Source organism: Scyliorhinus torazame, chromosome 18 (genome assembly GCF_047496885.1).
Source record: "Scyliorhinus torazame isolate Kashiwa2021f chromosome 18, sScyTor2.1, whole genome shotgun sequence".
NCBI lineage: Eukaryota > Metazoa > Chordata > Chondrichthyes > Carcharhiniformes > Scyliorhinidae > Scyliorhinus > Scyliorhinus torazame.
Window position 1 is genome coordinate 71,799,797 of NC_092724.1, and position 19,587 is coordinate 71,819,383.

A 19,587-nucleotide genomic window follows, 5' to 3' on the forward strand; every position below is an offset into this window, starting at 1 on the left:
CAAAAGTCCGTTTCACAGGGAGCTGCCGAAACGTGCGACTCAGCTGGTCATCGCCGCACTCGGAAGTTCACCCACCATCCTAATGGTGAGGTCACCACCCGTAACCAGCCAAATTGGGAAAAATCACAAATGAGTGATTGTTAAATACACAGTGCAAGCTTATGATCTCCCTTTCAGTCTGACAGCAGGATCCTGAAAACCCATAAACAAACCCTGTCCCTCATTTCAATGAGACGTCTTTTTTAATTTCTGCCTCTCTTTGAAGGTTTCTAGTCTGTACCAGGCCTGAGTACACCCGGGTCCAATGGGGGTCGGTGAGGTCAGTACAATCGTTGACTAATACCCAAAAGCAGTTTTAATTGTTTTACTTTTACTTGTTAACTATTGTTGTATTAGTCTCAGCCATCAGTGCGATCTGATTCGCATTATTGGATAGATCCTAGACCACGGTTTTGTCCAAAAGTTTGAACTTGCCGAGTAATCGTTGTGCAATTCTCACCTGGGAACCGGGTGAGCAATTCCTGAGCACCTCTTCGGGACATACCTTCAGCCAGGCTTGTCCAAAATGTGGCCTGTTAGCCACAAGCCAGCCAGCCGGTCCTCCCGATCCAGCCCTCCCCAGTTTAAAATATGTCAGTTAGTGAATTTGAAGATTCCCCCAAGCACAGACCAATTATCTCCCGCATTTGCTGTTGTGAGTATCGCTAGCGAGCCAAGTGAAGAGGATGGAGATGGCTGCCAGAAAGTGAATGAGGGGGTTCTGACTTATAGTTGGCGGGCTTCCTGTGGGGGTGCAGAAGAGAATTACTACCAGTGTATATGTCGGAGCGCTTGTTTGAGCGGGAAAAGGTGTGTGGGAGTGATGGGCTGGGTGTTTCTGTCAGTGAAGGAACAGCTGTATATTCCCGAGTCAGGATGACGAGTGGCTTGGGAGGGAACTTCCCGGTGGTGTTACCATGTCTGCTGCCCTTGTCCTTCAAGATGGTAGTAGTTGTTTATGGTTTGGACGGTGCTGTTTAAGGAACCTGCTGAGTTACTGCAGTGCATCATATAGATGGCACACATTGCTACCATTGTGCGTCAGTGGTGGAGGGAGTGAATGTTTGTGGAATGAGTAGCAATCACGCAGGCTGCTTTTTCCTGGATGGTGCTCAGCTTCTTGAGTGTTGTTGGAGCTGCACTCATCCAGGCAAGTGGAGAGTATTCCATCACACTGCTGATTAGTGCCTGGGGAGTCAGGGGATGAGTTACTTGCTGCAGGATTCATAGCCTCTGACCCGCTCCTGAAGCCAGAGTATTTATATGGCTAGTCCAGTTCAGCTTCTAGTCTTGCAATCCCCAGGATGTTGATAGTGGGGGATTCGGCTGTGGTGATGCCATTGAATTTTAAGGGGCAAGGTTTAGATTCTTTCTTGTTGGAGGTAGTCATTGCCTGCCACTTGTGTGGTGCGAATGTCATTTGAATGTTACTGGAACAGTGTGACCAGGGACACAGCTCGGTCTGGACCAAAGTGTTCAGTCAATCAACTGGGTGCTGTCAGAGTTGATAATTTTTCCGAATCCAGTGCCTTCAGCTGCTTCTTGCTATCACATGGAATTAATTAAAATGGCTGTAGACTGGCAGCTGTGATGCTGGGAACCTCAGCAAGAGGCACAAAGGGATCATCCACTCGGTATCTCTGGCTGAAGAGAGTTGTAAATGTTTTATCTTTTGTACTCATGCATTGGGTTTCTCCATCATTGATGTTTGTGGAGTCTGCTCCTCCCATTTGATTGTTTAACTGTCACTATCATTCACAACTTGAGGTGGCAAGACTGCAGCGCTTTAATCGGATCCACAGGCTGCAGAATCACTTATCTCTGTCTACAGCATGCATGTGGTTGTATTCACCAGGTTAGCATTTCATTTCTAGGTTTGACTGGTGCTGCTCCAGGCATGCCCTATTGCATTTCTCTTTAAACTAGGATGTCTTTCAGGAATACTACTGCAAGTTCACTCATATATTTCTAAAATCAGTCCCTGTACTGAATTGGTAATGGCACAGCATTGGGACATGACAGGCCATGATTGTGGTTGAAAGGGCAGCACAGTGGTTAGCACTGGGACTACAGCACCGAGAACCCGGGTTCGAATCCCGGCCCTGGGTCACTGTCCGTGTGGAGTTTGCACATTCTCCCTGTGTCTGCGTGAGTTTCACCCCCACAACCCAAAGATGGGCAGGGTAGGTGGATGGGCCATGCTAAATTGCCCATTAATTGGAAAAAATAATAATTGGGTACTCTAAATTTATAGAAAAAAAATGATTGTGGTTGAATAGAATTCTGCACCGAATAGATACTCAGTTGAACTTCTAGATCTGGTCTTAAATTATCTCTTTAGTATGCTGATGAGACAACACACGATGGAGGGTGTTATGTGAAGATGGTCCTTCGCCTCCACAAGGTCTGTAAAATGGGCACTCTCACCAATGTGGCAAGTAGATTGGTGAGGGCAAAGTCCAATACGCTTTTCCGTCTTATTTTGTCCTTCATTGCTAGAGGGATGGAGTTTCAGACTAGGGAGGTTCTGCTGCAATTGTATAAGGTGTTAGTGAGGCCACACCTGGAGTATTGTGTTCAGTTTTGGTCTCCTTACTTGAGAAAGGACGTACTGGCACTGGAGGGTGTGCAGAGGAGATTCACTAGGTTAATCCCAGAGCTGAAGGGGTTGGATTACGCGGTTGAGTAGACTGGGACTGTACTCGTTGTAATTTAGAAGGATGAGGGGGGATCTTATAGAAACATATAAGACGATGAAGGGAATAGATAGGATAGATGCGGGCAGGTTGTTTCCACTGGCGGGTGAAAGCAGACCTAGGGGGCATAGCCTCAAAATACGGGGAAGTAGATTTAGGACTGAGTTTCGGAGGAACTTCTTCACCCAAAGGGTTGTGAATCTATGGAATTCCTTGCCCAGTGAAGCAGTCGAGGCTCCTTCATTAAACGTTTTTAAGATAAAGATAGATAGTTTTTTGAAGAATAAAGGGATTAAGGGTTATGGTGTTCGGGCCGGAAAGTGGAGCTGAGACCACAAAAGATCAGCCATGATCTCACTGAATGGTGGAGCAGGCTCGAGGGGCCAGATGGCCTACTCCTGTTCCTCGTTCTTATGTTCTTAATTCAATTGCTACCTGCTGCTGGCCCATTCTGGCAGATATGCCCTTCAGGACTCAGCCAGTTCAGGCACTCTTGTTGATGGGCAATGAAGCTAGGGAGATGGTGGCTTAGTGGTATTGTCACTGGACTAGTAATCCAGACACCCAGGATAATGCTCTGGGGTCCAAGGTTTGAATCGTACCATGGCAGATAGTGAAATTTGAAATCAATAAAGATTTGGAATAAACAGTACAATGATGACCATGAAACCATTGCCGATTTTTGTTAAAACCCATCTGGTTCACTAATGTAGGGAAGGAAATCTACCGTCCTAACTAGTGCTGCCTACATGTGACTCCAGACACACACAGCAAAACTCTTAACTGCCCCCCACTCAAATGGCCCAGCAAGCCACTCAGTTTAAGGGCAATCAGGGATGGGCAACAAATGCTGGCCCAGCCAGCGACGTCCACTTCCCAAGAACAAATTTTACAATTTACAAAAGCTCCCCAACAGAGTACATTCTATCCCTTGCTAACCTTGGAGGTTCTTCCAAGTGGTGTTCAACATGGAATAGCAGTATTTCATCAGCTGAGGGAGGTGGTAGGTCTTAAGGAAGCAAGTTTCCTTGCCACTTTTTGATCTAATGCCTTGAAACATCATAGGGTCCAGTCAATGTTGAGGTCTCCCAGGTGCACACACTCCCACTTACACCCTTATGCCAGTACCTCTGATGCATCTATCCTGTCATTGCAACAGAGCTTTTTATTAAAAATTGTGTTGCAAAAGTGTAGGTACACCCACCTATAGTGCCTTAAAGATATCAAACATAATAAAGCTTCACCAACTTTGAATGTATGCTTCTGAAAAATTATGCAAATGAACATGTCACATACTGCTGCTCATCTTCAGCTGTGAAACTATACTGATGCAGTGAGATATATCAGCTTTCTTGAAAGCCACCGATAGATAATTTGCAGTAATTGCACATGTCATTTGTAAAGCGATACATACTTTTGTGACCAACTTTCAAAGTCAGTCTTTTCTGCTCAAGTACAGATAGGAACAACAGAGTGCATCATGGTAAAGGCAAGAGAAATTTTCAATAAACATTTGAAGGAACGTCTTCAAAAAATAGCCGTGGAAATGAAATGTAATAGCTGTGGAAATGAAATGTGGAATACATCTCCTCTGTTAGCTATAAATGCATATTGCTATGAAATTCTCTTGTAGATCAAAAGTTTTCACTGGTCTCTAGAGTAGAGGATTCTTAAGATTAAAGACCCTGAGAATAGAAGTTCCTCCTCATCACAGTCACCCCTTATTTTGAAACAGTCCTCAGAAGCGAAAACATTCTCTTCGTATAACTCTGATCAACCCCCTCAGAATCTTATGTTTCACTTGCCTGCTTTCCACTAGAATCACCTTCTGTACAGTCTTCGGTCTCACACTCCTCAGCTTTGCATCCTGAAGAACAAACATGTTAATTGCATTTTGATTTTCCAGCAGCAGTCATGTCTTCTTGTGAACAGGAATAAGGCGACGAACTGATGACTGCTGATAATTGGGCATAAATGCAACCCATACCGATTCAAAGTATCCTCTTCTCGCAATTGCAAGGGTGCCAAAGTTGGCCAATGCAGGAAGTGGAACTGTCATATTCTTCTCAATTTACATGTCAATTGATACTAACATTCTGAAAACGTCCCACTTCAAATAATATTACAGTTCAATAGGCTAGCATAACAATATACCCAGTAAAAATTTCAATATCTGCATCTTGGAAGTGGATTTATCTCCCACCTTTTCCTGTTTTCTTTGATGCGCTACTGCTAGGGGTCTCTAGGTTGATTGAAATTTCATCTGGATTTCCTTTTTCATCTTGTTTTACCTGAAGACAGCAATCACATCATTAGCACAAGGCAAAAATTAACTTTTTTTTATACGTCATCCTATTCTGGTCAAATGCACTCTCTGTTAAGTCATTCAGACTCAAAACAATAGCTCTCTTCTCTCCCCACAGATGCTGTCAGACCTACTGTGATTGTCTGGTAGTTTGTTTGTGTAACAAGAGACGCAGTAATTTGCTTTTATTTATGAGAACATTGGTGGCACAGTGGTTAGCACTGCTGCCTCAGTGCCAGGGACTTGGGGTCGATTGCGGCCTTGGTTGGCTGTCTGCGTGAAGTTGGTGCATTCTCCCCATGTTTGCATGGGTTTCCTCAGTCCTAAAATGCACAGCTTAGGTGGATTAGCCATGATCAATGTGTGTGTGTGGTTGGGGGGGGGGGGGGCTAGGTAGAGTGCTCTTTTGGAGGGTCGGTGCAGACTCAGTGGGCCTCCTCCAGCACTGTATCAGTGAGTAAACAAATAAAATGGCATCCAGAGGCAAGATCTTGGGAGTGCAAAAGGCTTGGTTAAAGTATAAAATTAGCACTTTGCATTTTTTATTCATGAAAACGAATGCTGCTAATAAAGCAATAAAGAAGGTAGGAGAGGAGGGAGTAAAGGTCACTGGCCCTGATGGAATGAATTCCAGATTACTGAAAGTTGCAAGACTGGGAGAAGACGAGAAGGCCCCTTCCCGCCACCCCACCCCCAAACACGCCCTCCTCTCTCCTCCCCCCCCCAAACAGGCCCTCCTCTCCCCCCCCCCCCCCAAAAACAGGCACTCCTCCTCCTTGCCCCCCCCCCCCCAAACAGGCACTCCTCCTCTTCCCCCCCAACAGGCCCTCCTCCTCTTCCCCCCCAACAGGCCCTCCTCTTCCTCCCCCTCAACAGGCCCTCCTCCTCTTCCCCCCCCCCCAACAGGCCCTCCTCCTCCTTCCCCCCCCCAAACAGGCCCTCCTCCTCTACCCCCCCCCCCCCAAACAGACCCTCCTCCTCTCCCCCTCCCCCCCAACAGACCCTCCTCCTCCTCCCCCCCAACAGGCCCTCCTCCTCCTCCCAACAGGCCCTCCTCCTCCTCCCCCCCCCCCAACAGGCCCTCCTCCTCCCCCCCCCCCCCCCAACAAGCCCTCCTCCTCCTCCCCCCAACAGGCCCTCCTCCTCCTCCCCCCAACAGGCCCTCCTCCCCCCCCCCCCCCCAACAGGCCCTCCTCCTCCCCCCCCCCCAACAGGCCCTCCTCCTCCTCCCCCCCCCCCCCAACAGGCCCTACCCCCCCCCCCAACAACAGCTCCTACTCCCCCACCCCCAAAAGCAGGCCCTCCTTCCCCCCCACTCCCAAAACAGGTCCTCCTCCTCCCAACAGGCCCTCCTCCTCCTAACCCCCACAAACAGGCCTTCCTCCTCCTCCTCCTTCCCCCACAACAGGCCCTCCTCCTCCCCCCACAACAGGCCCTCCTCCTCCTTCCCCCCCCATAACTGGCCATCCTCCTTCCCCCCACCAACAGGCCCTCCTCCTTCCCCCCACCAACAGGCCCTCCTCCTTCCCCCCACCAACAGGCCCTCCTCCTTTCCCCCCCCCCACAACAGGCCCTCCTCCTCCTCCTTTCTCCCACAACAAGACCTCCTCCCCAACAGGACCTCCTCCTCATCTTCCCCCCCCCCAACAAGACCTCCTCCTTCTCCCCCCCAACAGGACCTCCTCCTCCACCCCTAACAGGCCCTCCTCTTCCCCCCCTCCCAACAGCCCCCCCCCAAACAGGCTGCTCATAAACTTGACGTCACATTCGACCTCAAGGTGAGCTTCCCGCCACACATCCACACCATCGATAAAACTGCCCACTTCTGCCTCCATTACATCATATAGCTCAACACCTGCTGCTGAACCATGCTGAGACCAGTGTTCTAGCAAGTTACGCAACTCTGGCACTTGAGAGGGCTTTAAACTAAATGGTGGGGTGCAAGGGATCAGTGAGGGAAAATGTATTAAAATAAAAGGAAAGAATAAGGCAAGAGAACAAAAGGAATTGGAAATCAGTGCAGCAGGAAGGGACGTATAAACTTTAGTGTGCCAGTAGACAAGGCTAGAGGTTGCAAAAACAATAACATGGCAAATTAAAGATTCTATTTGAATGCATACAGCATGTGTAATCTCTAATCTCTGTCCATGTGGAGGTTGGGAGGACACCCAAAAAGGGTAGGTAAATTGGCTACGCTAAATTACCCCTTATAGAAAAAAAAGTTGGGTACTCTTATTTTAGATTTTTTTAAAGATATTACTAATTGCAATTTCCTAAGTGAATTAATAAAAAAAGTGTTAGTTCACAATTTCATGGTGCGAATTCTTTTAGTAACACTGTCATTACTCAAGAGGGCTACACTTATCCTACATATGGCTGGTAGTATAAAGGTTAATATCAAAACCAGATGATGTCAGCCAGTTCAATGAGACATATTCTGGCATTTGTAGTGTTTCCCCAAATAAGGTAGTGAATCGCTAGATTGGTCTTTGTCAAGGGGTTACAGTGAAGGGGTTGGATAAATCTAGTACCTTTTGAGATCATAGAATTTACAATGCATTCCGCCCATCCAGTCTGCACCAGCTCCTGAAAAGAGCGCCCTATGTAAGCCCACGCCTCCACCCTATCCCCATAACCCCACCTAACATTTTTTGGACACTAAGGACAATTTAGCATGGCTAATCCACCTAACCCCCACATCTTTGGACTGTGGGAGGAAACCGGAGCACCCGGAGGAAACCCACACAGGCACAGGGAGAACGTGCAGACTCCGCACAGATAGTGACCCAAGCTGGGAAAAGAACCTGGGACCCTGGAGCAGGTAAGCAACTGCGCTAACCACTGTGCTACCGCGCTGCCCCGGGATATTAAACATTCGGCCCGTTAGGTGCTTGTAAAAGATATATGGCATTCTTTTAACAACAGGTAGCCCTGTCCAACAGTTAAGTCCTTATCCAACCACACCAAACTAACTGGTCATTTAGCACTTCGCTGTGCACAAAGTGGCTAACACATTGGCATGTAAACATCAGTGGCTATGTTTTTAATCTACTAAACTGTCTGTAAAGCAAACCGAAAAGGATCTGTATAACTGCAAATTATTTTTTCTTTGACATTTCAGATGGGATTTATTGTTTACAATATCTTACAGTAATGAATGCACAAACCAAAGTAAGTGCTGGCGGAGTGGAAGATAGAGCACTGGGGGAAAACTGAAACCAAAGAATGAGGAAGCAAGATAGAAAAACAAAATACAAAATAGCAATGACTGCAATACTGATTTCACATTTGCGAAAGGTGAGGCAGGGTGCACAGACAGGAGGACAACAGTGCACAGGGGCCAAATGGACAGCACATGATTGTAGGAGTAACACAAACACAAAAATGCACACGTGGGTTACTTTCAATTATAATTGGAAGGTATACATTGGATATCTGTGAACATATACAAAGGACAAAATCAAAGGCAAGCATATAGGGAGGAAACAAGCTTATTTTCTTAATTAAAAACCCACAACACAAATTATCTAAGAATCAAATTATTTTAGCCTTAAAATGTTATGTTATTTCATTTAAATTACTGCTAAATTAAATTATTTAGTGTAAAAAGTGACTGCATTATAGACAGCAGACGGCAAACTAGGGCGGACTTTAGCCCCAATGGAGGCAGAAACCGAAGCAGGCGGGCGCATGTTTACGTGTCTGCGCGGGTCTCATCACCACAACACAAAAGATGTGCAGGGTAGGTGAATTGGCCATGCTAAATTGGCCCTTAACTGGAAAAAATAAGAAAAGAATTGGGTGCTCTAAATTTTAAGATTAAAAAAAAAATTGAGAAATTATGCTTGCATTTTGATGTGAGCTGATCCAAGGTGGAGGGCATCCTAGTGACCCTCCAGTTTCAAGAGCTCAACCACCATCCTAATGGTGAGGTCACCACCCGTAACCAGCCAAATTGGGAAAAATCACAAATGAGTGATTGTTAAACACAGTGCAAGCTTATGATCTCCCTAACAGCCAGACAGCAGGGTCCTGAAAACCCGTAAACAAACCCTGTCCCTAATTTCAATGAGACGTTCTTTTAAATTTCTGCTTCTCATTGAGGGGTTCTAGTCTGTACCAGGCCTGAGTGCACCCGAGTCCAATGGGGGTCGGTGAGGTCAGTAAAATAGTTGACTCATACCCAAAAGCTAGAAGCAGTTTTAATTGCTTTACTTTTATTTGTTAACTATTGTTGTATTACAGTCTCAGCCATCAGTATGTGATTTGAATCGCATTATTGGATAGATCCCAGTCCACGGTTGTCCAAAGGTTTGAACTTGCCGGGTAATCGTTGTGCAATTCTCACCTGGGAACCGGGTGAGCAATTCCTGAGCACCTCTTCGGGATATACCTTCAATCAGGCTTGTCCAAAACATGGCCTGTTAATCACAAACCAGCCCGCCAGGCCTCCCGATCCAGCCCTCCCCGTTCAAAATATGTCAGTTAGTGAATTTGAAGATTCCCTCAAGCACAGGCCAATTATCTCCCGCATTTGCTGCTGTTAGGATCGCTAGCGAGCCAGGCGAGGATGATGGAGATGGCTGCCAGAAAGTGAATGAGGGGGATCTGGCTTAGAATTGGCGGGCTTCCTGTGGGGGTGCAGAAGAGACTTACTACCGGTGTACATGTAGGAGTGCTTGTTTGAGCGGGAAAAGGTGTATGGGAGTGATGGGCTGGGTGTTTCTGTCCGTGAAGGAACAGCTGCATATTCCCAATTTAGGATGGTGAGTGGCTTGGGAGGGAACTTCCAAGTGGTGTTCCAATGTGTCTGCTGCCCTTGTCTTTCAAGGTGGTAGTAGTTGTTTTTGTTATCGAAGGTGCTGTTTAAGGAACCTGCTGAGTTACGGCAGTGCATCTTATAGATGGCACACATTGCTACCATTGTGCATCAGTGGTGGTGGTGGAGGGAGTGAATGTTTGTGGAGGGAGTAGCAATCACACAGGCTGCTTTTTCCTGGATGGTGCTCAGCTTCTTGTGTTGTGGAACTGCACCCATCCAGGCAAGTGGAGTGTATTCCATCACACTGCTGATTAGTGCCTGGGGAGTCATGGGATGGGTTACTTGCTGCAGGATTCGTAGCATCTGACCCATTCCTGAAGCCAGAGTATTTATATGGCTAGTCCAGATGCAATCCCCAGGATGTTGATAGTGGGGGATTCGGCTGTGGTAATGCCATTGAATTTTAAGGGGCAATGTTTAGATTCTTTCTTGTTGGAGGTAGTCATTGCCTGCCACTTGTGTGGTGCGAATGTCATTTGAATGTTACTGTAACAGTGTGACCAGGGACACAGCTAGGTCTGGACCAAAGTGTTCAGTCAATCAACTGGGTGCTGTCAGAGCTGATAATTTTTCCGTATCCAGTGCCTTCAGCTGCTTCTTGCTATCACATGGAATTAATTAAAATGGCTGTAGACTGGCAGCTGTGATGCTGGGAACCTAGCAAGAGGCACAAAAGGATCATCCACTCGGTATCTCTGGCTGAAGAGAGTTGTAAATGTTTTATCTTTTGTACTCATGCATTGGGTTTCTCCATCATTGATGTTTGTGGAGTCTGCTCCTCCCATTTGATTGTTTAACTGTCACTATCATTCACAACTTGAGGTGGCAAGACTGCAGCGCTTTGATCGGATCCACAGGCTGCAGAATCACTTATCTCTGTCTACAGCATGCATGTGGTTGTATTCACCAGGTTAGCATTTCATTTCTAGGTTTGACTGGTGCTGCTCCAGGCATGCCCTATTGCATTTCTCTTTAAACTAGGATGTCTTTCAGGATTACTACTGCAAGTTCACTTTTATTTCTAAAATCAGTCCCTGTACTGAATTGGTAATGGCACAGCATTGGGACATGACAGGCCATGATTGTGGTTGAAAGGGCAGCACAGTGGTTAGCACTGGGACTACAGCACCGAGGACTCGGGTTCGAATCCCGGCCCTGGGTCACTGTCCGTGTGGAGTTTGCACATTCTCCCTGTGTCTGCGCGAGTTTCACCCCCACAACCCAAAGATGGGCAGGGTAGGTGGATGGGCCATGCTAAATTGCCCATTAATTGGAAAAAATAATAATTGGGTACTCTAAATTTATAGAAAAAAAATGATTGTGGCTGAATAGAATTCTGCATCTAATACTCAGTTGGACTTCTAGATCTGGTCTTAAATTATCTCTTTAGTATGGTGATGAGACCACACACGATGGAGGGTGTTATGTGAAGATGGTCCTTCGCCTCCACAAGGACTGTAAGATGGGCACTCTTACCAATGTGGCAAGTAGATTGGTGAAGGCAAAGTCCAGTACACTTTTCCGTCTTAATTCAATTGCTACCTGCTGCTGGCCCATTCTGGCAGATATGCCCTTCAGGACTCAGCCAGTTCAGGCACTCTTGTTGATGGGCAATGAAGCTGGGGAGATGGTGGCTTAGTGGTATTGTCACTGGACTAGTAATCCAGACACCTAGGATAATGCTCTGGGGTCCCAGGTTCGAATCGTACCATGGCAGATAGTGAAATTTGAAATCAATAAAGATTTGTAATTAACAGTCTAATGATGACCATGAAACCATTGCCAATTTTTGTAAAAACCCATCTGGTTCACTAATGTAGGGAAGGAAATCTACCGTCCTAACCAGTGCTGCCTACATGCGACTCCAGACACACACAGCAAAACAGTTGACTCTTAACTGCCCCCCACTCAAATGGCCCAGCAAGCCACTCAGTTTAAGGGCAATCAGGGATGGGCAACAAATGCTGGCCCAGCCAGCGACGTCCACTTCCCAAGAACAAATTTTACAAAAGCTCCCCAACAGAGTACATTCTGTCCCTTGCTAACCTTGGAGCTCCTTCCAAGTGGTGTTCAATATGGAATAGCAGTATTTCTTCAGCTGAGGGAGGTGGTAGGTCTTAAGAAAATTGCACATGTCATTTGTAAAGCGATGCACACTTTTGTGACCAACTTTCAAATTCAGTCTTTTCTGCTCAAGTACAGATAGGAACAACAGAGTGCATCATGGTAAAGGCAAGAGAAATTTTCACTAAACATTTGAAGGAACGTCTTCAAAAAATAGCTGTGGAAATTAAATGTAATAGCTGTGGAAATGAAATGTGGAATACATCTACTCCGTTAGCTATGAATGCATATTGCTATGAAAGTCTCTTGTAGATCAAAAGTTTTCACTGGTCTCTAGAGTCGAGGATTCTTAAGATTAAAGACCCTGAGAATAGAAGTTCCTCCACATCCCAGTCACCCCTTATTTTGAAACAGTCCTCAGTAGCGAAAACATTCTTCGTATAACTCTCATCAATCCCCTCAGAATCTTATGTTTCACTTGCCTGCTTTCCACTAGAATCACCTTCTGTACAGTCTTCGGTCTCACAATCCTCAGCTTTGCATCCTGAAGAACAAACATGTTAATTGCATTTTGATTTTCCAGCTGCAATCATATCTTCTTGTGGACAGGAATAAGGCGACGAACTGATGACTGCTGCTAATTGGGCATAAATGCAACCCATACCGATTCAAAGTATCCTCTTCTCGCAATTGCAAGGGTGCCAAAGTTGGCCAATGCAGGAAGAGGAACTGTTATATTCTTCTCAATTTACAAGAATGTCAATTGATACCAACATCCTGAAAACGCCCCACTTCAAATAATATTACAGTTCAATAGGCTAGCATAACAATATACCCAGTAATCTGCATCTTGCAAGTGGATTTATCTCCCACCTTTTCCCGTTTTCTTTGATGCGCTACTGCGAGGGGTCTCTGGGTTGACTGAAATTTCATCTGGATTTCCTCCTTCGTCTTGTGTGACCTGAAGATAGCAATCACATTGTTAGCACGAGGCAAAAACTAACTTTTTTTATATAACATCATCCTATTCTGGTCAAATGCACCTCGCAGTAATTCCAGGTGATAAATTGCAGCAGCGCCAACGGTAAGAAAACTAGTACAACAGGAGACCGAAGGAAATAAGGGCGAAACAAAGTCTATGAGAACAGTGGAGAGAGAAGGGAGCTAACGTTGAGTTTGGATGGCTCTCTGTTAAGTCATCCAGACTCAAAACAATAGCTCTCTTCTCTCCCCACAGATGGTGTCAGACCTGCTGAGATTGTCTGGTAGTTTGTTTGTGTAACAACAGACGCAGTAATTTGCTTTTATTTATGAGAACAGTGGTTAGCACTGCTGCCTCAGTGCCAGGGACTTGGGTTCGATTGCGGCCTTGGGTGGCTGCGTGTGAAGTTGGTGCATTATCCCAGTGTTTGCATGGGTTTCCTCACAGTCCAAAGATGCTCAGCTTAGCCATGATCAATGTGTGTGTGTGTGTGGGGGGTGGGGGGGGTGCGCCTGGTAGAGTGCTCTTTTGGAGGGTCGGTGCAGACTCAGTGGGCCTCCTCCAGCACTGTATCAGTGAGTAAACAAATAATAAAATGGCATCCAGAGTAAAGATCCTGGGTGCGCAAAAGGCTTGGTTAAAGTGCAAAATTAGCACTTTACGTTTTTTTCTTCATGAAACCGAATGCTGCTAATAAAGCAATTAAGAAGGTGGTAGGGGAGAAGGTACTTAAAAGGTTGGCAATCCTCAAAGTAGTAACGGTCGCTGGCCCAGGTGGAATGGAATCCAGATTACTGAAGGTTGCAAGACTGGGAGCAGACTAGGAGGCCCTCTTCCTCCTCCTCCCCCCCCTCCCCGAAACGGGCTCTCCTCCTCCCCACCCCCCCTCCATCGTCCCCCAACAGGCTCTCTTCCTCCCCTCCCTCCAACAGGCCCACCGCTCCCCCCCCAAACAGGGCCTCCACCTCCCCCCCCCCCCCCCCCCCCCAAACAGGACCTCCTCCTCCTCTACACCCCCCCACCCCAAGAGGCTTCCTCCTCCTCTACCCCCAACAGCCCCCCTCCCCCCCCCCCCCAAGATGCACTCCTCTCCCCCGCCTTCTCAACCCCAACAGAACCTACCCCTCCCCCTAACAGGCCCTCCTCCTCCTCTCTCTCCCCCCCCCCCTTCCAGCAGGCCCTTCCCCCCCGCCTCTCCCCCTCCAGCAGGCCCGCCTCTCCCCCTCCAGCAGGCCCGCCTCTCCCCCTCCAGCAGGCCCGCCTCTCCCCCTCCAGCAGGCCCGCCTCTCCCCCTCCAGCAGGCCCGCCTCTCCCCCTCCAGCAGGCCCGCCTCTCCCCCTCCAGCAGGCCCGCCTCTCCCCCTCCAGCAGGCCCGCCTCTCCCCCTCCAGCAGGCCCGCCTCTCCCCCTCCAGCAGGCCCGCCTCTCCCCCTCCAGCAGGCCCGCCTCTCCCCCTCCAGCAGGCCCGCCTCTCCCCCTCCAGCAGGCCCGCCTCTCCCCCTCCAGCAGGCCCGCCTCTCCCCCTCCAGCAGGCCCGCCTCTCCCCCTCCAGCAGGCCCGCCTCTCCCCCTCCAGCAGGCCCGCCTCTCCCCCTCCAGCAGGCCCGCCTCTCCCCCTCCAGCAGGGCCGCCTCTCCCCCTCCAGCAGGCCCGCCTCTCCCCCTCCAGCAGGCCCGCCTCTCCCCCTCCAGCAGGCCCGCCTCTCCCCCTCCAGCAGGCCCGCCTCTCCCCCTCCAGCAGGCCCGCCTCTCCCCCTCCAGCAGGCCCGCCTCTCCCCCTCCAGCAGGCCCGCCTCTCCCCCTCCAACAGGCCCTCCTCTCCCCCTCCAACAGGCCCTCCTCTCCCCCTCCAACAGGCCCTCCTCTCCCCCTCCAACAGGCCCTCCTCTCCCCCTCCAACAGGCCCTCCTCTCCCCCTCCAACAGGCCCTCCTCTCCCCCTCCAACAGGCCCTCCTCTCCCCCTCCAACAGGCCCTCTTCTTCCCCCCCCAAACAGGCCCTCCTCATCCCCCCAACAGGCCCTCCTCCCCCCAACAGGCCCTCCTCCTCCACTCCCCCAGCAGGTCCCCCCTCCCAACAGGCCCCCCCCCCAGCAGGCCCAACTCCTCCCCCACACCCCTCCCACCAAAATGCCCTCCTCCTCCGCTCCCCCGACAGGCCCGCCCCCTCCTCCCGTAACGGGCCCGCCCCCTCCTCCCGTAACGGGCCCGCCCCCTCCTCCCGTAACGGGCCCGCCCCCTCCTCCCGTAACGGGACCTCCTCCTCCTCCCGTAACGGGACCTCCTCCTCCTCCCGTAACGGGCCCCCCTCCTCCTCCCGTAACAGGCCCCCTCCTCCTCCTCCCGTAACTGGCCCTCCTCCTCCTCCCGTAACAGGCCCTCCTCCTCCTCCCGTAACAGGCCCTCCTCCTCCTCCCGTAACAGGCTCTCCTCCTCCTCTTGCCGTAACAGGGCCTCCTCCTCCCGTAACAGGGCCTCCTCCTCCTCCCGTAACAGGGCCTCCTCCTCCTCCCGTAACAGGGCCTCCTCCTCCTCCCGTAACAGGGCCTCCTCCTCCTCCCGTAACAGGCCCTGCTCCTCCTCCCGTAACAGGCCCTCCTCCTCCTCCCGTAACAGGCCCTCCTCCTCCTCCCGTAACAGGCCCTCCTCCTCCTCCCGTAACAGGCCCTCCTCCTCCTCCCGTAACAGGCCCTCCTCCTCCTCCCGTAACAGGCCCTCCTCCTCCTCCCGTAACAGGCCCTCCTCCTCCTCCCGTAACAGGCCCTCCTCCTCCTCCCGTAACAGGCCCTCCTCCTCCTCCCCCAACAGCCCCCCCCCCCCCCAAACAGGCCCTGCTCTCCCCCCCCCCCCCCCAAACAGGCCCTCCTCCTCTCCCCCATAGAGAACAATGGATGACAGGTGAAATTGCAAGACTAGCTAAGAGGAAAAATGAAGCATACATAAGGTCTAGGCGACTGAAGACAGACAAAGCTTTGGAAGAATATCGGGAATGTAGGACCAATCTGAAACGAGGAATCAAGAGGGCTAAAAGGGGTCATGAAATATCTTCAGCAAACAGGGTTACGGAAGATCCCAAAGCCTTTGATTCATATAGAAGGAGCAAGAGGGTAACTAGAGAAAGGGTTGGCCCACTCAAGGACAAAGGAGGAAAGTTATGAGTGGAGTCAGAGAAAATGGGTGAGATTCTTCACGAATACTTTGCATCGGTATTCACCAAGGAGAGGGACATGACGGATGTTGAGGTTAGGGATAGATGTTTGATTACTCTAGGTCAAGTCGGCATAAGGAGGGAGGATGTGTTGTGTATTCTAAAAGGCATTAAGGTGGACAAGTCCCCAGGTGCGGATGGGATCTATCCCAGGTTACTGAGGGAAGTGAGAGAGGAAATAGCTGGGGCCTTAACAGATATCTTTGCAGCATCCTTGAACACGGGTGAGGTACCGCAGGACTGGAGAATTGCTAATGTTGTCCCCTTGTTTAAGAAGGGTAGCAGGGAGAATTCAGATAATTATAGACCGGTGAGCCTGACATCAGTGGTAGGGAAGCTGCTGGAGAAGATACTGAGGCATAGGATCTATTCCCATTTGGAAGCAAATGGGCTTATCAGGGTTAGGCAACATGGTTTAGTGCAGGGAAGGTCATTTCTTACCAACTTAATACAATTCTTTGAGGAAGTGACAAAGTTGATTGATGAGGGAAGGGCTGTAGACGTCATATACATGGACTTCACTAAGGCATTTGATAAGGTTTCCCATGGTAGGCTGATGGAGAAAGTGAAGTCTCATGGGGCCCAGGGTGTTCTAGCTAGATGGATAAAAACTGGCTAGGCAACAGGAGACAGAGAGTAGTGGAAGGAAGTTACTCAAAATGGAGAACTGTGACCAGTGATGTTCCACAGGGGTACGTGCTGGGACCACTGTTGTTTGTGATATCCATAAACGATCTGGAGGAAGGTATAGGTGGTCTGATTAGCAAGTTTGCAGATGACACTAAGATTGGTGGAGTAGCAGATAGTGAAGGGGACTGTCAGAGAATACAGCAGAATATAGATAGATTGGTGAGTTGGGCGGAGAAATGGCAGATGAAGTTCAATCCGGGCAAATGCGAGGTGATGCAGTTTGGAAGATCCAATTCAAGAGCGAACTACACGGTAAATTAAAAACCCCTGGGGAAAATTGATGTACAGAGATCTGGGTGTTCAAGTCCATTGTACCCTGAAAGTGGTTGCGCAGGTCAATAGTGGTCAAGAAGGCATACGGCATGCTTTCCTTCATCGGAAGGGGTATTGAGTACAAGAGTTGGCAGGTCATGTTACAGTTGTATAAGACTTTGGTTCGGCCACATTTGGAACACTGTGTACAGTTCTGGTCGCTACATTACCAAAGGGATGTGGATGCTTTGGAGAAGGTGCAGAGGAGGTTCACCAGGATGTTGCCTGGTATGGAGGGGGCTAGCTATGAAGAGAGGTTGAGTAGATTAGGATTATTTTCATTAGAAAGACGGAGGTTGAGGGGGGACCTGATTGAGGTCTACAAAATCATGAGGGAGAGACAGGGTGGATAGCAAGAAGCTTTTTCCCCCAGAGTGGGGGACTCAATTACTTGGGGTCACGAGTTCAAGGTGAGAGGGGAAATGTTCAGGGGAGATATGCGTGGAAAGTTCTTTACGCAGAGGGTGGTGGGTGCCTGGAATGCATTGCCGGCAGAGGTGGGCACGATAGCATCATTTAAGATGTATCTAGACAGATAGATGAATGGGCAGGGAGCAGAGGGATACAGATCCTGAGAAAATAGGTGGCAGTTTTAGATAAAGGATCTGGATTGGCGCAGGCTTGGAGGGCCGTGGGGCCTGTTCCTGTGCTGTAATTTTTCTTTGTTCCTCCTCTCCCCTCCCCCCCAAACAGGCCCTTCTCTCCCACTCACCCCCCCCCCGGACAGGCCCTCCCCTCCCAGTGTCGGCGTGGGTTTCACCCCCACATCCCAAAGATGGGCAGGATAGGTGGATGGGCCATGCTAAATTGCCCATTCATTGGGGAAAAAAAATGATTGGGTACTCTAAACTCATAGGAAAAAATATGATTGTGGGTGAATGGAATTCTGCACCTAACAGATACTCAGTTGAACTTCTAGATCTGGTCTTAAAGTATCTCTATAGTTTGGTGATGAGACCACACACGATGGAGGGGGTTGTGTTAAGATGGTCCTTCGCCTCCACAAGGACTGTAAGGTGGGCACTCTCACCAATGTGGCAAGTAGAGTGGTGAAGGCAAAGTCCAGTACACTTTTCCGTCTTAATTCAACTGCTACCTGCTGCTGGCCCATTCAGGCAGATATACTCTTCAGGACTCAGCCAGTTCAGGCACTCTTGTTGATGGGCAATGAATCTGGGGAGATGGTGGCGTAGTGGTATTGTCACTGGACTAGTAATCCGGACACCCAGGATAATGCTCTGGCGTCCCAGGTTCGAATCGTACCATGGCAGATAGTGAAATTTGAATTCAATAAAGATTTGGAAATAACAGTCTAATGTTGACCATGAAACAATTGCCGATTTTTGTAAAAACCCGTCTGGTTCACTAATGTAGGGAAGGAAATCTACCGCCCTAACCAGTGCTGCGTACATGTGACTCCAGACTCACACTCTGAACTGCCCCCCACTCAAATGGCCCAGCAAGCCACTCAGTTTAAGGGCAATTAGGGATGGGCAAAAAATGCTGGCCCAGCCAGCGATGTCCACATCCCAAGAACAAATTTTACAAAAGCTCCCCAACAGAGTACATTCTGTCCCTTGCTAACCTTGGAGCTTCTTCCAAGTGGTGTTCAGTATGGAATAGCAGTATTTCATCAGCTGAGGGAGGTGGTAGGTCTTAAGGTTTCCTTGCCAATTTTTGACCTAATGCCTTGAAACATCATAGGGTCCACTCAATGTTGAGATCTCCCAGGAACACACACTCCCACTTACGCCCTTATGCCGGTACCTCTGATGCATCTATCCTGTCATTGCAACAGAGCTTTTTATTAAAAATTGTGTTGCAAAAGGTGTGGCGCTGCTAGTCAAGAGCAGTATTACGGTGGCGGAGAGGATGCTAGATGGGGACTCTTCTTCCGAGGTAGTATGGGCTGAAGTTAGAAACAGGAAAGGAGAGGTCACCCTGTTGGGAGTTTTTTTTATAGGCCTCCTAATAGTTCTAGGGATGTAGAGGAAAGGATGGCGAAGATGATTCTGGATACGAGTGAAAGTAACAGGGTAGTTATTATGGGAGACTTTAACTTTTCCAAATATTGACTGGAAAAGATATAGTTCGAGTACAATAGATGGGTCGTTTTTTGTACAGTGTGTGCAGGAGGGTTTCCTGAAACAATATGTTGACAGGCCAACAAGAGGCGAGGCCACGTTGGATTTGCTTTTGGGTAATGAACCAGGCCAGGTGTTGGATTTGGAGGTAGGAGAGCACTTTGGGGACAGTGACCACAATTCGGTGACGTTTACGTTAATGATGGAAAGGGATAAGTATACACCGCAGGGCAAGAGTTATAGCTGGGGGAAGGGCAATTATGATGCCATTAGACGTGACTTGGGGGGGATAAGGTGGAGAAGTAGGCTGCAAGTGTTGGGCACACTGGATAAGTGGGGCTTGTTCAAGGATCAGCTACTGCGTGTTCTTGATAAGTATGTACCGGTCA

General features: G+C 49.0%; 1 protein-coding gene across 1 annotated transcript in view; it reads right to left on the bottom strand.

The window, feature by feature from the left end:
- LOC140395294 (scaffold attachment factor B1-like) overlaps nt 1-19,587 on the bottom strand; it is a 525,130-nt gene that overhangs the window by 140,763 nt on the left and 364,780 nt on the right. Inside the window, exons 4-7 of the mRNA XM_072482881.1 lie at nt 12,800-12,887; nt 12,409-12,470; nt 4,939-5,026; nt 4,541-4,602 (exon numbers count right to left, since the gene is read on the bottom strand). Of these exons, the coding sequence (XP_072338982.1) occupies nt 4,541-4,602; nt 4,939-5,026; nt 12,409-12,470; nt 12,800-12,887 (300 nt within the window). The remainder of the gene's footprint in view (nt 1-4,540; nt 4,603-4,938; nt 5,027-12,408; nt 12,471-12,799; nt 12,888-19,587) is intronic.